The 20,804-nt window shown below is 27.9% G+C and overlaps 8 protein-coding genes across 8 annotated transcripts; 4 read left to right on the plus strand and 4 right to left on the minus strand.

The window, feature by feature from the left end:
• The first annotated feature begins 52 nt into the window (after positions 1 to 52).
• OCT59_006156 (uncharacterized protein) lies at positions 53 to 4,266 on the plus strand. Its single transcript, XM_025326640.2, has 3 exons — positions 53 to 821; positions 920 to 1,042; positions 1,146 to 4,266. Exons 1-3 carry the CDS (start codon positions 447 to 449, stop codon positions 4,044 to 4,046), a joined length of 3,399 nt encoding a protein of 1,132 aa, XP_025175145.1. The 5' UTR covers positions 53 to 446; the 3' UTR covers positions 4,047 to 4,266.
• On the minus strand, positions 4,215 to 5,504 carry OCT59_006157 (uncharacterized protein). Its single transcript, XM_025318825.2, has 3 exons — positions 5,253 to 5,504; positions 5,041 to 5,178; positions 4,215 to 4,938 (listed from the first exon to the last, which is right to left on the minus strand). The coding sequence occupies exons 1-3, from the start codon at positions 5,339 to 5,341 to the stop codon at positions 4,452 to 4,454; spliced, it is 714 nt and encodes a 237-aa protein (XP_025175146.1). The 5' UTR covers positions 5,342 to 5,504; the 3' UTR covers positions 4,215 to 4,451.
• A 3,914-nt stretch (positions 5,505 to 9,418) lies between these two features.
• Positions 9,419 to 9,909, plus strand: OCT59_006158 (uncharacterized protein; the record flags this gene model as incomplete). The annotated part of the gene is made up of 4 exons (XM_066141083.1): positions 9,419 to 9,519; positions 9,595 to 9,673; positions 9,756 to 9,804; positions 9,887 to 9,909. 4 exons carry the CDS (start codon positions 9,419 to 9,421, stop codon positions 9,907 to 9,909), a joined length of 252 nt encoding a protein of 83 aa, XP_065997911.1.
• OCT59_006159 (Small nuclear ribonucleoprotein Sm D2) lies at positions 9,882 to 10,863 on the minus strand. Its single transcript, XM_066141084.1, has 4 exons — positions 10,789 to 10,863; positions 10,447 to 10,660; positions 10,270 to 10,375; positions 9,882 to 10,188 (listed from the first exon to the last, which is right to left on the minus strand). Exons 1-4 carry the CDS (start codon positions 10,791 to 10,793, stop codon positions 10,169 to 10,171), a joined length of 345 nt encoding a protein of 114 aa, XP_065997912.1. The 5' UTR covers positions 10,794 to 10,863; the 3' UTR covers positions 9,882 to 10,168.
• An 88-nt stretch (positions 10,864 to 10,951) lies between these two features.
• OCT59_006160 (Dolichyl-diphosphooligosaccharide-protein glycosyltransferase subunit dad1) lies at positions 10,952 to 11,670 on the plus strand. Its single transcript, XM_025318827.2, has 3 exons — positions 10,952 to 11,253; positions 11,344 to 11,407; positions 11,500 to 11,670. Exons 1-3 carry the CDS (start codon positions 11,007 to 11,009, stop codon positions 11,564 to 11,566), a joined length of 378 nt encoding a protein of 125 aa, XP_025175149.1. The 5' UTR covers positions 10,952 to 11,006; the 3' UTR covers positions 11,567 to 11,670.
• OCT59_006161 (uncharacterized protein) lies at positions 11,656 to 12,418 on the minus strand. The gene has a single exon (XM_066141086.1). It carries the CDS (start codon positions 12,158 to 12,160, stop codon positions 11,855 to 11,857), a length of 306 nt encoding a protein of 101 aa, XP_065997913.1. The 5' UTR covers positions 12,161 to 12,418; the 3' UTR covers positions 11,656 to 11,854.
• A 265-nt stretch (positions 12,419 to 12,683) lies between these two features.
• On the plus strand, positions 12,684 to 14,831 carry OCT59_006162 (uncharacterized protein; the record flags this gene model as incomplete). The annotated part of the gene is made up of 9 exons (XM_066141087.1): positions 12,684 to 12,738; positions 12,871 to 12,913; positions 13,003 to 13,060; positions 13,260 to 13,328; positions 13,440 to 13,597; positions 13,714 to 13,915; positions 14,033 to 14,128; positions 14,209 to 14,298; positions 14,368 to 14,831. The coding sequence occupies 9 exons, from the start codon at positions 12,684 to 12,686 to the stop codon at positions 14,482 to 14,484; spliced, it is 888 nt and encodes a 295-aa protein (XP_065997914.1). The 3' UTR covers positions 14,485 to 14,831.
• Positions 14,832 to 16,178: 1,347 nt separating this feature from the next.
• On the minus strand, positions 16,179 to 18,480 carry OCT59_006163 (uncharacterized protein). The gene is made up of 2 exons (XM_025318829.2): positions 17,117 to 18,480; positions 16,179 to 17,019 (listed from the first exon to the last, which is right to left on the minus strand). Exons 1-2 carry the CDS (start codon positions 18,359 to 18,361, stop codon positions 16,333 to 16,335), a joined length of 1,932 nt encoding a protein of 643 aa, XP_025175151.2. The 5' UTR covers positions 18,362 to 18,480; the 3' UTR covers positions 16,179 to 16,332.
• Between the last annotated feature and the right edge of the window lie 2,324 nt (positions 18,481 to 20,804).

Below are 20,804 nucleotides of genomic sequence, written 5' to 3' on the forward strand. Positions count from 1 at the left end.
TACCATAAAAATCTATAAATACCCATCGAAATCATGAAAATGTATACTTTTTGTAGTTGGTTTTTGCAATTACAGTTCCTATAACTAAACGCTAATTCCATTTCATTCATTTCCCTGGAGGAAAAAAAAAGACCAATATATTTATAAAAAAAAATATTATACTTATATATTTTAATAAAAAAAAAACCATTAAAAAATATATTGGTCTTTTTAAGAAAAAAAAACTTCTCCCCAAAAAGAAAGATAAATTTAGTTTTATTCTTTCTTGAACTTTTTTTTTCTTTTTCCTTCAATATCAATACCATCCATTTGATAATAACCCAAAATAAATCATATATATATACTAAAAAAAATACGCCTGGAGCGATATTCATATATATAATTTACATCATACTAAATAATAATAATAATTTAATTACATCATTAAACTCCTCTTAAATACAATCATGAAAGCTTCAAGCAAATTAATTTTAACAATTTTGGGTTATTATTTAACATCAACTCAAATAACTTCTGCTTCAATAAAAATAAAAAAATTTTCCACATCAAAAATCACTTTACACAAACCTGCTCCTGACGTAGTCCCAAATTCTTATATATTAGAATTTAATGGCGATCAACTTAAAAGCCAATCAGAATCATCATCGGAATCATTTATCAATTCATTTGTAAAATCGATTGAAAATGAAGGCATAAATTATAAAGTTAGAGAAACTTATAGTAGTCAAAAAGTATTTAATGGAGTTTCTATTAAGCTTGACGATGATAAAGATATCAATAAAATTAAAAAATTAAAATGTGTGAAAAATGTTTGGCCTGTGGTAAGTAATAGTTGTATTTTGTGCACATGAACACTTGGTTTTTAGTTTTCTTGAATATTTATTTATTTATTTGTTTGTTTGTTTGTTTGTTTTTTTAGGTAAAAATTCAACGAACAGAAGCTAAATTTGAGGAAGAAAACAATTCAACTTCACAAAATTTTCGCAATTTTGTTGGTTTGGATGAATCAGATAATGACGTACTTGATGGTTCAAATATTAAGGTAAATAATTATTCAAAAATTTTCAAAATTAATTTTCTTCTTTTTTTTGCATCTTTTGTTTACCCTTTTTTCTGTTACTTCTTTTTCCCTTGTAATTAAACAGGTTGGAATTTTAGATACGGGTATTGATCACAAACACAAAGCTCTTGGAGGATGCTTTAAAGGTGAAGGTTGTAAAGTACAATTTGGTTTCGATTTCGTTGGAGACGATTTTAATGGATCAAATGAACCAAAACCCGATGATGACCCTTTAGATGAATGTGTTGGTCATGGAACACATGCAGCTGGTATTATTGCTGGCGAAGATTCAACTAATAACATTACTGGTATTGCTCCTAAAGCTATACTTGGAGCATATAGAATTTTTGGATGTAATGGAACAACTACAAATGACATTGTTATTAAAGCGATGGAAAAAGCTTTTGATGACGGAATGAATATTATTAATCTTTCACTCGTATCTGGTAATAACGCTTGGTTTGGAACTCCTGAAAGTCTCGTTGCTGAAACATTAACACAAAATGGAGTATTCGTTGTAGCACCTGCAGGAACTTCTGGTGATAATGGAATTTTTAAAGTTTCTTCCCCATCAACAGCTCCTGGAGTTATTTCTGTTGCGTCCATTGATACTGATCAAGTTAATTCTTTCTTTATTCAATCAAGTTCTGATCCTAATCTTAAAATTAAATATCTTACACAAAATGGAAAACCCATTAAACTTGTAGATTCTTTCTCAATTGTTCCAACTTCAAATGTGACCAATTCAAAAAATGATGCTTGTGATGCTATTAATGAAGATCTTACAGGAAAAGTTGCTTTGGTTCGTAGAGGAGGTTGTGATGATACGACAAAGATTGACCAAATTCGATTTGCTGGAGCTTCAGCTATTGTTATTTATAATGATGCTAGTGGAATCTCAACACCTCAATTTAATAGCGAAGGAATTTCAACCCCTGTTGGTATGATTTCTTGCGAAGATGGAATAACTTTATTTAATCTCATACAAAAAAACAATAATTTAACCGTTCAGTTTCCTAATGAAAGCGTATTGATTAATGATCCAGGCACGTTAAAAACTTCAAAATTTAGTTCTTTTGGACCAACAAATGAATTAGAAATTAAACCTGATATTGCAGCACCTGGAAAAGATATCAAAAGTATTTTCCCTGTTTCCCTCGGATCTATTAAGACTATTTCAGGAACAAGCGTTTCAGCTCCTTTCATAACTGGTGCTTTAGCATTATATTTACAAAGTCAAAAAGAATCAAAACCTGAAATTATCCGTAATGTTCTTCAAATTAACACCAAACCAATAACTTTTAAAAATGACATAGAAGGAAACAAAAATTCTCTTATAGCGTCAACGATTCTTAAACAAGGTTCTGGTTTAATTAGTTTATCTAATGCATTATCTTCAACGATCATGACATCTCCATCAAAACTTGCACTTAATGATACAGATAATTTTAACGGAAAAAAACGATGCCTTACTTTAACAAATATTGGTAAAGAAACAACAAAATTTACTTTTAACCATTTGCCCGCTCAAACAATCAATGGTTATGATGGAATAAATTTGGTTCCGGCAAATTCACCAATCACAACAAATTCTTTTGCTAATGTTAAATTTTCAAAACTTTCAATTCGTTTACGTCCTGGCGAATCTCAAGATATTAATTTAAGTTTTACTCCTCCCAAAGAAGAGAATGAAATCAATAATTCTCTTTATTCCGGTTATATAGTTATTACGGATAGTACTACAAAAAAGAGATCTTACGTTTCTTATATGGGTATGAAAGGTAGCTTAAAATCTTTACCAATACTTGATGATCAATCTGGTGCTCCTTTTATTCAATCTGGTAAAAATGATCAAAAATTCACTTCACCTGAAGAAGTTCTAACTGTATCAATGAAAGATGATGATATTGTACTTTTGGGTGCACGTATGGCCCAAGGAACAAAAATTCTTACCGTAGATGTAATACCCGCTGAATCAGATGATGATGTTGAACCACCTACTGAAACTCAACCACAAGAAACAAATTTGCCAACGGAAGCCCCAGTAGTAACAAAAAAGCCATTAAAAAATAAACCAAAAGAAACAAATAAACCAACGGCAACTAAACCAAAGCAACCAACCGAGACTCCAAAAACTCCAAAAGAAGATAAACCAATCGAGAATCCAAAAGAATCAGACAAACCAACCAAGACTCCAAAAGAATCAGACAAACCAACCAAGACTCCAAAAGAATCAAACAAACCAACCAAGACTCCAAAAGAATCAGATAAACCAACCAAGACTCCAAAAGAATCAGATAAACCAACCAAGACTCCAAAAGAATCAGATAAACCAATCGAGACTCCAATAGAATCAGACAAACCAACCGAGACTCCGATAGAATCAGACAAACCAGTCGAGACTCCAAAAGAATCAGACAAACCAACCGAAACTCCAATAGAATCAGACAAACCAACCGAGACTCCAAAACAGCCAACCGAGACTCCAGTAGAATCAGATCAGCCAACCGATACCCCGACCCCGACTCCAACTCCAACTCCAATAGAATCTCCTCAACCTTCTGATGATGATGATGTTGTTACAGTAACCTCTACTATTGTTACAGTTATCACCCCAGCTTCTGCTGCTGAAACTCCAATTACGAAAAGATCATTTCGAACATTTCCTGTATTATACAAGAGAGGGAATAATAAATTGAGATCAAGAGCATTTGACAATCAAGCTACAGAATTGTTAGTACCGAATTCTTTAGGCACAATATCAAATATACAATTTGAATCAAGAAATGACAATTCTGAAAAGAATCAAATTAAAACCATACAATTTGATGGTAAAGTTGATAAATCGGATGGAACAAAAAATGTTGAATTACCCGATGGTCGATATAGATTATTTTTGGCTGCTTTAAGACCTTTTGGAGACCCTAAAAAGAAAGGAGATTGGGAAACATTTACTTCTTCTATTATTGAGATCAAAAGAGAGTAAGGAATTAGTTTAATAGAATTAATATGGAAAATTTTTTCTTAATAATAAAAAAATGGTGGTATTTATACGAAATGAAATTTAGCGTTTTCATTATTTATTCTTTCCAACTTTTACATTCTCTGCATTAGATTGATACATTCCTTTGTACAGTATATAGAATGCAAATTTTTTCTAAAAAAATAATAAAATAATTTATTTAAAAAGTCAATTTGTAATTATCACGTGATAAAATTTCGATCAGCCAAAAAAAGTTTTGAATGCTAAAATTGAAAATTGTTCTATTTGATATATTTGATATACAAGTAATCATAGTAAAAATAGTGTAACATTTTACGAAAGAAAGCTATTTATTATTTGATAGAAATAACAGTAATAATAATAATATATGCGCTAAATTAGACTATTCTATTTGAGTATTTTATTCATGTTTTCGGGTTTATTTTTATCTAAGTCTTCCACCATGTCTCGAATATTACCCACTAAATTATGAAGTTGAGATAAACCAATAGTTGATTCAGATTTTTTCCAATTATCAGGAAATCTTTCAAATTGATAAATGCTTCTTAAAGTATCTACATCAATTTCTTCTCCTCTTCCATTTTCACTACCAGGAAAACAAAGTAATGTTAAAGAATATTCACCGAATACTTGATATTTTTGAAGAAAAGATAATCCATGAAATTTGGAATTATCTCTAAGAGATTGATCACGTCTTTTAATAAATTGTCTAGCAAAACTTTTTCTTGTTAATTTATTATTTTCATTTTTCTCTGAAAATAATGAATCAAGTAATTCAGGTGAAATTTTTCTATAATCTTCACTTAAATCTTTATCGGGACGTGTTAATGATACCGGGTGTTCTATCGCGTCATTGAATAAATCTTCAAGTGATCTTTATTTTTTTAAAAAAAAGTATTTTTTTTTTATTAATAATGAATTAAAAAGAAAAAGCGTCTTTTTTTTTACAAAAAAAAAATAAAATATATCTACTTACAATTCACCTTCTCGAGTTTTTCCTATCAAATAGGAACCTGCATGAGACAAAATGAAGGCTATAAACTTTGAAACATTAAAACCTTCATTTATTGCTTCGATCAATTGATTTGCCGTAATATTTTTCCCATTTCGAGGTCTATTTTTATTTAAAACGATAATAAATATTTTATTATTGATAAATAATTAGAAATAAAGATTACGATAACTTACAGATATCCATGATTAGCGAGTGAATTTAATGCGGGACAAGGACTTCTTGAATCATTTGGTCCTGGAGCTTGATATTCGTGTTTTTCCATCTTTTTTTTTGAACGTTTTTAAAGAATTAATGAGGAAAAAAAACAAACCTATATTTATACATAAAAAAAAAAATATTGTTTTCCATAAAATCCAAGCCCCTTTCTTTTAGTCATTTGATTTAATAAGTAAAAAGAAAATGGGTAAGTTTTATTAAAATTTTGTAAACTATTCTTGATATGAAAAATAATTCAAAAATGATGAATTTTTTGATTTCTAACTATAACATAATCGGTCAATAATTTCCCTTTGTACCGATTAAAAGATAATTGAATGACCAATAAGTAGTTCATAATTTATTAACTGATCATAATGAGATCCTTTTTAAAGAAATAAATTTCCTTAAAACGGAATGGACATAATTCTAACGTCATAATCTAAACCAAGTTATAACAATAATTTAAATTTCACTTTATTTATTTATAGAAAGTGACTCATGTAATAACAATTGGATTACAAGCGTAATATACAAAATCTCACTAAGAAAAAAAGAAATAGTGCCGTACTTTACTATCGGATTTAAGATCCGCTCACGTGAATAACGTGAATAAACATTAGCTTATTAGCTTCGCATAATACAAAATGGAATACTGAAAGACAACAACACAACAACAACAACAACAATAATAAAATTTATAATAATTGTTTTCTTTTTATAATTGACTCCAATATTTTCCCATGATAAATTTTACTTTCACAATATCATATGATAGAAACATTATTTAAACAAAAAAAATCACATTTAGATCGGGAACCCACTAACCCATAATCCAAATTATTTAATTTTAAAACACCAAATTATTTACCACTTCCTTGTGTTAATACTCTATATAGAATGTCCAATGAAAATAAATAAATTTTAGTTATTATAATGTCAATAAGGAAGTAAATAAATAAATATTTTATTTTTAACAAACCGGTCCTTTTTTTTAAAGATATCATTCAAAATAAACTTTTAAAAAGATTTTCGTATTATTATGTTTAAGAATTGAAGTGGCCATCCACTTGTGAAAATTTTGATTTCGCGTTCAAATCATAAGATTAATTATGGCAAAAAAAAAAAATTCATTCAATCTTGATGTAAGCAAATTTGGTTGGATCCGTTTTTACTTTTTATTGTCGACATGGATTTGTCAATACTAACACAAACAACAAATTCTATACTTTAAAGCAACTAAAATGTAAGTTGGAATTACAATTCCTTTGAAGACATAAAAAATGAAAGAATTGAGGACCTTCAAATAAATGAATTCAAATGGAACACCCAACTAGTGATTGTCCATATTACGTTTTTTTGTTATTTTATCGACAGTTTCCACTTAACGCAAGCACTGTGATTCCACTCCACCCTTATTTACTATTGTTGATTCATGTTGGAGATCTTCAAAAAGATTCAAAACTGGTCGCACACACCTCTCAATTATGAAATCGAACTGACATATATTCTTTTCTTCCCTAAAAAATTATATTTCTCATATATTTTTAAACAAATGGAAAATGTATTATAGACAACAAAAATTGCTCTTGGTTTGTTACAAAACCAAAAGTTTATTGTCTACAAGAGCAAAAGAAGCACAAGTCATCATAATTGGCACGCAAAAGATGAGCGAATTGTAACTACAAGTGATAAATGGATTGTGCTATCAAGACAAGAACATGTTCGAGAGCTCTTTATCTCTCCAAAAAGTACTTGACAAATAAGGAGAACTCATCCCAAAATCAAATTATAAAAATCAAATCTAATCTAATAATGCCTCGCTACACATGTTCACGTCATTCCCACTATAACGTCCATTGGAATTGGGCTATGATGGACGAGCTGGTTGACATACGCCGAGACAGAAACTGTACCTACCACAATATTAATGGTAGAAGCCGCCATGATTTTTGGGAGAATGGATATTTGGCACGTTTAGCAAAGAAATTTCTAGACAACTACTCCATAGGCTATGGATATAGATGCCAATAATGATAGCAATGATGACGACTTCAACAGGAATTTAATTTTCTTGTTAAAAGATTTAGAAAGCAAAAACAGTTAGTCAGGCACAGTGTTAATAACTGAATACTAGTAATAATATTAATTATCTGTTAGTTTTGATTGAACAAATTTTAGATATCAATGAAGATAACGAAGATGACAATGAAGATGAATCCTATCTATTGGACATGTTCGCAATGAACTTCGGATCTTGGGAGTCCAAAGTAGCTAAATACAAAAATTTGATAGATTGTCACGTACATCTAATATATAACTAAACGTGGTGAGAAGCATGGAAGAACAAGGCAAAATCAACAAACCATACAATTATGGATCATTGGACAGTTAGACTGCAAAGAATTGGATACGTCCCAATTACTCAGTCTGGAAACAAAGAAATAGCAACCTTCAATTCCACGTTGATTTGAAGGGTTTCCCGTTGAGATTCAACCCTTGTATATTATGCTCGTAATAAAGGGGATTCTATTTAAAAAAGCGTGAATAGGAAGACGTATATATATGAAGTACCCTCATCAAATCATTTATTTGCAAGGGTTTAGGTTTGAGAAAGAGCTTGGTGAAATCAAGGACCTATTGGTGCAAGTCATTGCACAAAATTCTAAGCAATAAAATGTTAAATTGAGCATTCCAATTGGCAAGTGCTACTATTTAACTTGATTTTTGCGCTCAAAATTATATGTTAAATTAGTCTAAATTCGTTATAGATTTAAGACGAATTTTCATTTCTTAAATTTTATTTTATGTTCCATTTGTCTTTCAAATAAATAAAATATTTACAAATTATTCTCAAAGATACAAAAAGAAAGATCTAATCCAAAACCAATAAATTTGATACATCACGTCTGTATAAAGCAAGATTGTATAAATAAAAAGTAGTTATTACTTATCAGTCACTGGAAATGCCGTCAAACGTTTGTTAAGTTCGACTCACTTGATTCGACTGTGGATATACAGGGATATGTATTAAAAGTTTTGAAATTATTCCTAAAATAAGCAAAGTTATGGCTACATAAATTCATCGATCGGAATATATACATCTTTTCACATTTTTCACACAAACTTTGAGATAGAAAATAAGGTAATAAAGGGTGTATTATACCTTTTTACATCAATACGTTCAGTTAATCAACCGCGACTATCTTTTAAATTTAATTTTTTTATGATAATGAAGTTGTAAGCAAGGAAAATTATATAAGGTATTTGTTTTGATTATTAATGAGTGATCGATTTTTTTTTATTATATTTATCAATTCTGGTATTCTGATTTGTACATGTCGCTTATACACGAAAATTATGAGATGCGGGTTAGTAATGCACATACAGAATAATAGTATGCTAAGCTGAACGCTAAGCACCCTAAAATATTCTGGAGAATTGTTTTTAACCTGTTGTGGAGATACTATAAATATTTGAAGGAATTATTATCATCATCATTTTACGTCCGCTGTGTTTCAGGATATCGAAAATTTATATACAGTATATCATATCATCATATTCAGAGTCGAAACCTCGTTCGCTTCCCATTTTTCTTGAGCATATCTGAAATCGTCTACAGCAGTAACGCATTGCTATCCACAACAGGTCCCATAATTTTTATTCCACGTAATATATCCTCAATATAGAACTTAAACACTGGATTCTCACGTCGATTTGGACTATGTAAGCCTGGCATTTTATATAACGATAAAAACAGCTGACATAAACAAACTGAACCTGATTCAAAACTGTGGGATATTTGTTAGGTTATTGCTTTTAATGCTATATTTCGTAAACGATTTCTTCAGGCTGCGGTACGACGAGAACAACCTCAATTTATCTTTTTACACTCCTTAACGAAGTCCACGAGAGCTAATTACGGGTCCTCTTATTAAACTACATCTCTTTTGTTATTTTGGAGAAGGTACATCCATTAATTTTCATTTTGAATATGTCAAAATCAACCTTTATACAAGTCATCATATAAAAGTTCGATGAGTATATGTTTTTTAATTTCTTCCACGGTTGCATTTTTAGTAAATCAATCATGTGACTTAGCTAATAAAAAAAAATTGGAAGATCATCTTTCCAAAAAAAAAAAATGTTCTCTTTAACTCGAAAAGTCTGTCCGATAATTTCACGAATGCAACAAGTATTTTCTCCTAATGGATTTTCTTCATTCGGACTTTTAAATTTTCAAAAGTAAGAAAGATGAATTTTAACGACAATATAAAGTAATTCACAATTTTTAAATTACTAATCACCATTCACGGCAAGACCATCACAAACGACAAATATCTTTGGAAACGGAGTTCGTTTTGTAACATATGGAAGAGAGTATCAACCAAGTAATATAGTAAGAAAACGTAGACATGGGTTTTTAGCAAGATTACGAAGTAAAAGTGGAAGAAAAATACTTACAAGACGACGTATGAAAGGTCGTAAATATTTATCACATTAATACGGATCATTATTATTTATATTCAGGTTTGTTTTAAAAGTTGTAATTGTCCATTTCAATTTAAATACTGATATAAGTAACAGTTTATATAATATTGTTAATTAAAAGATCAAGGATTTCAAAACTTTTAAGATAACGTTTATTATTTTCAAATGAGGTGGGAAAGGAGATTATTACATTACAAACCCGATACTTGACCATTTTATTCTTTCTCAGTTTGTTATCGGAAAGCTGTATTATTACCATTATCGTGTGAGATGATCAGAATTTAAAACAATTCAGTATGAAAAAAATATATTATTAAAAACCATTTACAAAGATAATTAGTTAATCTTTAGAAGAACAAAATGAAAATTTACGAATTGGTTTCCTCAAAGAACACATATTTTATTATACCGTATTTCTCAGCACTGATGGAAGAAAGAATGAAGAATTTAATATTATAGAAACCGTGAATAAAGTTAATGAAAAAAAAAAGATTCATAAACTACCAAGTATGACAGAATCTCCACGTAAAAACATCTTGCTAATGAATCTATCCTTGTTAACCGGCTTGGCCTTCTTACCTTTACCGGCCTTTGGCGTTTCCGTCCACATCTAAAAGATAAAAAGATGATTAGAATTATACAAGAAATTATAAGTCAAATGTAAATGCATTTTTAACATACTTCTTTAACATTTTCCAACACCATATTACAATGTCGGTCAAATGCTTTAACACGAGCGAGTAACTTTCGATTATTCCTACAGTTTATCAAGATTTGAGTATTATTCTTGACTGATTGTTGTAAAACCGATAAAGGACCAGTATTGAATTCGTGCTCCTCAAGTTGACGGAGCTCTTCCTCGGTCATTTCTGCCTTTGATTTTCCTGCTGTAGTACTATAAAACAATTTTCAAATTAGATCCAAAGACTCTAACTTTCCTATTTATTATTTCATATTTCACATATTTTAAATATAGAAATGAAACCAAAAAGAGTTTTTAAATCAAGATAATATATAATATACCTCATTTTCTGAATTTTTTGTTAGAAGTCAAACGTAAAAATATTTTTTATTTTTTTCTTGAAAGCGAGGTACCTCAGAACTCAGTGTCACCTTTTGATTTCACGTGACTTATGCACGAAAAATTTTCAGTTTTACCAATCAATTTGGCAATTTTTTATTGGTAGACCGGTTAAACATAAATAAATATTTTTTTTTTTTCCTCACATAAAAATTAAAAAATGGTTGAAAAATCAAACTTGGTCGAAAAATCAGACTTGGGTGAAAAATTTTCAAGTGCAATAGAAAAATTATGGAAATCATATCAAAAAGAAACTGCACAAAATCTTAAACTTATTGATGCATATTTAGTTTTTATTTTATTTTCTGGTATTTTTCAATTTACATATTGTGTAATAGTAGGAACTTTTCCATATAATGCTTTTCTTTCTGGGTTCATTTCATGCGTTGGATCATTTGTTTTAGCAGGTAAAAGAAATAAAAATTTAATTTTAAATAATAACTATATAAAAAAAAATTATGATTATTTTTATAAAATATAATTTCATTTTACAATAGTTAATTTACGGATGCAAACCAATCCAGAAAATAGCAATGAATTTAAGGGCATATCCCCAGAAAGGTAATAATAATAATAATAATAATAATAATAATATAATAATAGTTATATTTTTATATTATGATTACTTAAATTTATTCATTTTTTTTTTATAGAGCTTTTGCAGATTTCGTCTTTAGTAATATTCTACTTCACTTTTTTGTTGTGAACTTTATAGGTTAAAAAATTTTCAACCAGTAATTAATTTTTTGTTTAGTAGTTCAAAACTTTTAAAAGTAATTATAATTAAATGAATAAATGAGTTGAATGAGTTGAATATTAAAAAATTTTTTTATTGGTTTTCTATTTTTAAAAATGCAAAGTGAAATATTAAATTTACATGAAAATTTATTCGAACCTATTGTAAATGTGAAACTTTCTATGCTTAAAATATACATTATTGTTACTATTATGAAGCACTATCACATAATAACTAAACCCCCAAGATAATAATAAAAAATTTAATTTAATTCAATTCCTCCTGTTTCGAAATTTTGGTGATTGTAATTCTGCACTTTCAACACCCTTAATAGTTTCGAATCCGTCTATTAATCCATCTATATCAATTTCTTCAGATTTCTTTACGCGAACTTGTACAGCATCATCTAAATGACCAACTGGCCCGAGATATTCTAATTCGGGAATTCTTTGAGATAATCCTTGAAGGTAGGTTGCTGGAGATGGTTCAGGAATGACACGTGTGATTAAATTAATCGCGAAGTAATAATAATTTTCGAAGTCAGGTTTATGAGGAGCGAATACTTGAACGTCACACATTTTTGGAAAGTAAGTTGATAAAGTTTTATAACGGAAGTGATTTATATTTTATAGATTTGAAATTTTAACCTTCACAAGGGTTGATAGTCCTTTACAAGGGTTAATAGTTGATTGTATGTTTAATTGTATGGAATACGTTGGTTATAATACTTTGATTATATGAATTCCGATTGTATGAAGTAAAAATGAGTTTTATGATGATATTTTGTAAATTGTAACTTGTTAATTTACTAAATGAAATTGTTAACTTGTTGAGTTAGATTTTGAAGAAAGAAATACTGTTTATATATAAGTTTTTTTAACATAATAATTAAGTCACATTGTATATAACAATATGTTCCATGACACATTCTAGGTATGTAACGAATTACCTTTTTTAGTAGTTTCACAATACTTTATATAGTTATTAATTACGCATAAAGATTACCGCAAAACGCCGAGCATTTCCAGATTTTTCCAAAAAGGTACCATATTACCATCATTTAAAATGGAATGTGCATGATTTTCGATTTAACATTTCGACATGGAATTTCCTAACATCGGAGAAAATTGTTCCTTTAAAGGTTGCTCTCAGCTTGGTAAATATTTACTATAATTTATATTAATAATTTTTTTCTCCGATACAGTATTTTATTTGTTAAATATTTATGGTAGAAGTTCACCTTATATAATTCTTTTTCTTTTTTATTTTTCTTATTTTTTCAATAAAGACTTTTTACCTTTTTGGTGTGGTAGTTGTGGAAAAAAGTATTGGTACGTAAGGGCAGTTATTTTTTTTATTAAGATTTACCTTCATTGATTATTGAAATTTAAAATGATTTGTCCATTTTTTCTATTTATAGTTTAGACCATAGATATCCAAATTCTCATGAGTGTTTTCGATGGAGTGAGAATGAAAAAGTTAGTTAATTAAAAATATCCAATTAATAATACCCAAAATTAACAAATTAAACAATTTTGATTGTTTATTGTTTGATTATCTATCTGTACTTCGGAACATACGGATCTTTTAATGAAATGATTTTTTATTTATTCCATGTATGTAAATGTATTAACTTTGATTATTTTTTTTTATCGTACAAAATCATGATAAAAAAAGAATGTTCAATTATGTGAAACTTGTTCATCCATGATTTTGAACCCTGAAGGGAGATCAGTTGAACAAACGGTATTGTAAAAAATTATTGATTTTATTATTTCCTATCTTGATTTTGATTTAACTCTTAATGACATTTTTTTGAGGCTTTATTAATTTTTATTTTATTTTATTCAAAATTAGTTAGAAGAACACTTGAAATCAAACTGTGTATTACATCTTTTATCTTCTATACCTATTGAGAAACAAAAATGTTTTATAACAGAATGCAAAAACAAATCAGAAGGTGGTGTGATGGTTTATGTAGTATGTGATGGATGCGGGGAGGCATTCTGTTTAAAGTAAGATAGAATGTTTCTCTTTATCTTTACAAAAAAAAGGAAATAAAAAAAAAACTTTCATCTTTCATTATTAAAAACTTCATTATTAAATAAATTTCTTTTTTTAAAAAACAAAGACATCGGCATCCACCAGCCCATCAATGCGAATCGCTTAATGTAGCATCTGATGAAAAGGCAAAGAGACGCGTGAAGGCTGAAGAGCTCATTTCAAAATACAAAAAGAAATCTGCTAGCAGTATACTTAAATCTGACAATATTAGTTCTTCATCAAAAAATGTTACAACAAATAAACCAAAAAAGAAAAATAAAAAGATTGAAGTAATGAAATTAAAGTCCAAGGCTCAGGGATGAAAATTTATTGTTTGCTCTCTTTTTTTTGTAAAAAAAAATTTCAAAAGTTGATTTGGAAAAAATTCGGAAATATTTTAATTGTAGGGCGATTCAACTATACCTGTAAATGCGCGTGTTTATCTTTCGGTTGATTTTCCACTTGATTCAAAAGTATCCAATAAGCCCTTATTTTTTAACAAAGTAATTTCTAATTATAAATTAATCAACGTAATTTTGATTAAACAAGTTTTAACTCAATCATTCTCTTTTCCCGTAATTAGGAATGGACAATCGGAAAAGTTTTGGACAAAGTAGCAACTGTGGGTAAAATTACTAATAACAATAACAAACTTCCATTGGATGATCCAAATGTAAGATTTTATTTAAAGCTCCTTCATTCATTCATGATATCTAATTTTGATTTTTTGATTTTTATTTAGAGACTGATTTTGGTTAATAAAGAAACAGGAAATAGTTTTGAAATGGATAAGAAATTGGGAGAAGTTGTAGAAAGTGGGGATGATATTTATTTAGAAAAACTTGGATCGATTAATTAAAAATATTTTTTATAAATAACCACAAGGTAAGTTATCATATTATTAAATTATGGGGAAAAGTTATATTTATCATCCAATAAAAAGATTAAATTATTAAATTTGCAAAGATATTTGGTGGTTTCTGATGTAATTACCTACATTCAAATTAATATACAATAAGGAATTAAAATATTTGGTAGTTTCCGATATAATTGTCTCCCTGCCCTTACAATAGTTAAGATATTTGGTGGTTTCTGCAATTGCAATCATCATACAATAGAAAATTAAGATATCAGTAGTTTCCGGTAGTTTTGATGTAATTATCTATTAATATACAATAAAGAATTGGTAGTTTCCGATATAATTGTCTCCTTTCCCTTACAATAGTTAAGGTATTTGGTGGCTTCGGACGTAATTACCTCCTTGCCCTTGCAAATTGCAATCATCATACAATAAAGAATTAAGATATTCAGTAGTTTCCGGTAGTTCTGATGTAATTATCTATTAATATACAATAAAGAATTGGTAGTTCCCTTGCGGTTTCTGATGTAATTACCTCCTTACTCTTTCTTACAATGACGTTACATACAATAAAAGGATTCATTCAATTGGCAAATTACGGGGAAAGATATAACTGGTTTATGATGTAATTACCTTCTTACCCTTACGATGACGTTATGGTTATCATACAATAAAGGATTCAATTGGAAAGATATACTGTAACTGGTTATGATGTAATTACCTCCTGATCTTACAATCATAAAATAAAAGGATTTAATTGGCAAATTAAGAAAAAAATCATTTAGGTCCAGTATTAAGTGTTTGCACGAAGATTTACGACTTTTCTATCTCGCGGTGACATGTTTACCGGCACTGTTTCCTGTACCCCACTAAAAAGTACTCTGCCCAAACGGAATCCTTGTTTAAACCGGATTAAAATCCTGAATTATTTGTATACTATTAAAATTTTTTTTTTTTTAAGAATTTTCCGTTTATTATAAATTAATGCTTTTTTGCTTAACGCCAGTGTATTAACTTTAAAAAAAAAATTTCTTTTTGGAAATAATGAAAAATCATCATCATTAAACATGAAGCGTGTAACCCCTGCTTTTGAAATAAAGTTTCGGGGTTTCGGCAATTGGCGGAGGATCTTAATCTAACTTCTCTTTGACAGGTTTTCATATGTTGTTTTTTAAAACTCTTTAAAATCAATTTAATCAAAAAAAAAAAAAAAAAGATGGAAGATGGAAAATTTTTAAGTAACGGTAACACAGTAAAAAATAAATTTCTTTCTTTTATTATTATAATCTTTTGAAAAAGGGAACTTTTTTATTTTTTTTTAAAAAAAATTCTAAAATGTAATATATTAAAAATTTTATCAAAAAGGAAGAAAAAAAAAAATTTGATTCGAAAAAAATGTAAAAATGTTGAAAATAAAAAAAAAAAAAATGTACTGTACAAGAAAAAAAATCAAGGGAATTTTGTTTTAAAAAAATTACTTTACAGTTAAAAAATAAAAATACAAAACTAATTAAATAAATAAAAATACACTATTAAAAATATGTAATAAATAATTACATTGACATATCGTATAAAAAAAATATATAAGAAATTTTTTTTTATTTATATGTATATATATATATAAAAAAAAAGAAAAGAAAAAAATTTATCATTTTCTTCCTTTTTTTTAAACAGTTTTTTTTTTGGTTTTTTTTTTAGGTATATAGATTTTTTTTTTTAAAAAAAAAATTTTTACTTTTCCTCACATAAATTATATCCCTTTTTTTTATACAAGTGATACAAGTAATACAAGTAATAAACATTTTACAAGTAATACACATTTACATGTATTCCTTCCCATCACTTATTTCATCGTTCACACCATTGATGTTCTAATACTTGAGAGATTGTTAAACGCTGATCAGGTTTTGTTTTGAACATCCCTTTAAATAAATCTTTTAATTCATCACTAACACCAGCATCATCCAATAAAGATTCATCATAACGTCCATTAATAATTTTAAATTGTAACCTTGGTTCAAAATCATCATTAAACGGTAATTGACCCGTTACCATAGCAAATAACACAACAGCTAAACTCCATACATCAACAGAAGGATCTTTTAGTGGTATAGGAGATCTTAACTGTTCAGGTGCACAATAAGCTAATGATCCTCCAACATTATTATATAAAAAGTTATTATAACCATTAGAAGAATTTTGAAATTCTGTTAAACCAAAATCACAAATTTTCCAAGTATCATCTTTATCCAATAGTATATTATCTAATTTGATATCTTTATGTACAAGTCTCATATCATTATGTAAGTATCGTACTGCTTCTGCTGCTTCCAAGAAAATATTTCTTGCTACATCTTCATCCAATCCTTTTCCTTCACGTTTACGATGTTTCTTTATAAAATCTAAAAGGGTACCCTCTGGACAATATTCTGAAAATACAAATGTAGCGTAGTCATTTTCTTCAACGGATAAAAAATGTACAATGTTTGGATGATCAAGTCTACGCCAAATTGCAATTTCCCTTTCAAGCAATGCCTAAAAAAAAAATAAATAAAAGGATTTATTTAATACACCATTACATCATTCTAATTTTTAAAATATATATGCGTGTGCGTGTGTAAAAAATTCTAACCTGAACTCTATCGTTATCATCAGATCCAGGATGATTTTTCACGATTTTGACAGCAACGGTTTCCATAGAACCTGAATAACTATCCATAGTATGAGCTTGTTTAACAACAGAAAAACCACCGGTTCCGACGATTTTTCCAATGATATATTCACCAATTTGTTGACCTTCTTCATCAGGTAAAACTTTTCTTACAGTTGAATTTGCCAAATTAGATAAAAATGAAACGGCAGGAGACCATGGTACATTATCATATAGGGAACCAACCATATTATCAGGATAAGAATGTGATTCAGTTTTGTAATGATTAGTGGGAATAGTTTTCGATTTTGGATTAATTGACCAATAGTTACAATCTTGAGGAACGAATGGTTGATTATTAGTATTCTCAGGACTTAACATTTCAACAGCAGAACTTAATGAAGAAGTGGAAGAACATGGAGATAATGATGGAGGATGATGATCACTTGGGGATACCATGGATGTTGCAGAGTTTGGATTATTGTGATGATGGTGGTGATGATGGTGTTGTTGATTTTGATCAATATTATGATTTTGATTAACATTATGATTTTGATTAACATTATGATTTTGATTAACATTATGATTTTGATTAACATCATGATTTTGATTAACATTATTATCATTATTATCTTCAAGAGATTCGTCAAGTTCAATATGAACGGATGGTATATTATTTTGACGACGTTGTCTTTCAAAATAATTTAAAACATTATCATCTTTTTTTGATTTGGCATTTTTAAAGTAATAGTCAATTCCTTGAGCAGGAGCCGAAGCACGACGATGTGCTTTCAATTTATGTTTTTTCTTTGTGTTATTTACATCATCCTCATTATTAGGTACCGCAGTAACATCATTAGAAAATTTTACACTGGCACCATTTTGTGTAACGTCAGAATTTATATTTTCTGAAGTTTGTGTCAACTGCGTCACTTGCGTCGTCGTCGTCGTCGTCATCGTCGTCAATTTTTTTTGTGGTTGTGGTTCTTTCAAAACACATTTTTTATTATTACTGACTTCTGTATTGATTCTAGGAAGTTGTTCAAATAATTTTCTTCGTTCAGCTGTCATGGCTGCAGTATGAGAATCTGTTGGAGTACCTGGTCGGGCGAAATTAAATGAAGTATGATTTAAAATTTCAAAACTATATTGATGAAGATAATTTTCTCTTGGTGTATCTGTAAACAATAAATGCGTTGAATAAACTTGTTGTTGCCAGAGACTCATAATAACAAACGACTGCGTAATTTATGATGAAATCAACGACAAAAAAAAAGTGTTATGTGTGGTACAAAGGGGAGGGGGAATGATTGAATCTCGTGTGTTGTGTAAGGGGAACTCGGGAATTAAAAAAAAAAAATTTTTTTTTTATTTTGTTCACGTACGATCTTTATATAATAATGAATTGTTTTTTTTTTGTCGTAAAAAATGAAACCAGTTCTATTATATCTACAATTTTTTGTATTGAAACGTATACTCGTTTCTCTTTTATTAATGATTTTTTTAATTTAATAAATTGTTCTCTCTTTTTTTTTAAAAAAAAAAAAGAAATGTTCGTAAATAAATTTTTTTTTTTTGATTCGGTTTATATGATTTGGTAATGATAATTTTTTTCGTTAAGAAACAAAAAAAAGAATATGCAAAACGTCTAAAATTGAATTGGAAGAGAGAAATATTTTTATCGTTAGAATTGATTTTTTTTTTTTTCAGTTAAGAAATTAAGAAATTAAGATGTCATAAAAATGTCGTAATATGAATTCTACTATGTCTTCTTTTTTTTTTGAAAGGGAAAAAAAGGGAAAGAAATAAATAAAAAAACAAAAATTCTTCAAAAAAAAAAAAAAAAAAAAGGTTGGATGATTCTATTATATATATATAAAAAAAATGAACTATTTTTTTTAAAGATAAGATTAAAAAAAAGTACTTACTAATTGAATTTGATTTTTTTTTTGTTATATAGATAAGAGTATCGTCAGAAAAAAAAAATAAACTTTTTTTAGTCTATTTTTTTTTTATATATAGGATTATCGTATCGTACTGCAAAAAGATTTCTTATTGCAAATATCGTACTGTTAAAAAATCCCCCCAAAAAAAATTCTTTAAAAAAAAAAATTATTTTTCTTTTTTTTATTTGTTTGAAAAGGTGGGGAAATTAAATGAAAAGAAGGTAAAAGAAAGTATAAAGTAAAAATTTATATAAATTATATATATATATGTGTATATTATATATAATATATCGTATTCGTTTTTTGGTTCGTTTCACTATCCCGTATTTATTGGATTTTTTTTGAAAGATAACTTTGATAACTTTTTTTTTTCTTGTATATCTTTTGCAAAAAGAAACAAAAAAAAAAAAAAAAAAAAAGAGTTACAGATAAAATTCCTTTAAATGTTCTTTTTTAAAAAACTTCCAAAAAAGAAGGAAAAAACCCCACGAGAGTTGTAAATAATATATTTTAAAAAAAATAAAATAAAATATATGGTTTCTTGGTTATATAACAAAAAAAAAAAATTTTAAAAAAAAAAGCCGAAAAAGAATTTTTTGAATTTTTTTGAATTTTTTTCCTTTTCAAAAAAGAGGTCGTAATATTTATAAGTAACAATAAAAAAAATAAAATAAATAATTAAAATAATTAATAATAAATAATATAAAAAAAAAAAAAGAATTTTTTTTTATATATATACGTTTGATTTTTTTATTTTAAAGTCGATCATAATAAGCCATCTGTATTATACTGTAATTACTGTAAAAATTACTAAACTGATTACTGTAAAAAAAAAAAAAAAATTTTTTTTTATATTAATGAATATTGTAAGGTGTAAGATTTGTTATCTTTTTTATCTATTTATCAATAATATTAAAATCATAATATGTGTACAATAAAATAGACTTATCAGTTTAATCAAATGACCAAGTATTCGGCAGGATACATAACAACGCAACCTTCCGCCTTAAGGATTTCTTTTTTAGTAACCTAGTAGATAATGAAGATCGAAATAATTGGACAGCAATTGTGACGTTTGATCGATGTGATATGATAATTAAAAGTAATTGGGTAATTTTAGCAATATTTGCCAATATTTACAAAAGGGTAGATCATTTAAGACCGACATGTATAATAATAAAACGCGTTATTTTAAAAATAAGCGAAGCGATGATGTCAATAAACTTACTTGGCTAAATATCGGAATTTCGGCATTACATGTACGGCACAAATTCTATGTAAGGTACAATTTCCGTACGAACAAACGGAACAATATAATAAAACGAAAATCATTTTGTCTTCTGCTAACAGCTAAGCCCATTAATCCCTATTCAGTATTGAACACATTCAACCCTATTCAGTCAGTATTCAGTAATTCAGTATTTAGTTTATTTAGTATTCAACCCTAACTGCGGGCTGCGATATTGTAATAATGAAACGAAACATTATAATTATACATTATAGTTAATTATTACTAATTGTGTTTCATATTGCAAAAAGAGATCCTCAAATGTCAAAAAAAAATAAAATGAAAAAAGATGATGAGTAGTAAGAATTCAAAAATCCTTTCAAGAAAGAACAAAATATAAAACTAATTTGCCAATGACCACATTTTTAAAAAATGTGAGAAATGGGAACCATTCATTTTTTAGTATTGTACATATTATACATACGGTGCGATGGTT

The sequence above is a fragment of the Rhizophagus irregularis genome, chromosome 14 (genome assembly GCF_026210795.1).
Source record: "Rhizophagus irregularis chromosome 14, complete sequence".
In the NCBI taxonomy this organism is placed as follows: domain Eukaryota; kingdom Fungi; phylum Glomeromycota; class Glomeromycetes; order Glomerales; family Glomeraceae; genus Rhizophagus; species Rhizophagus irregularis.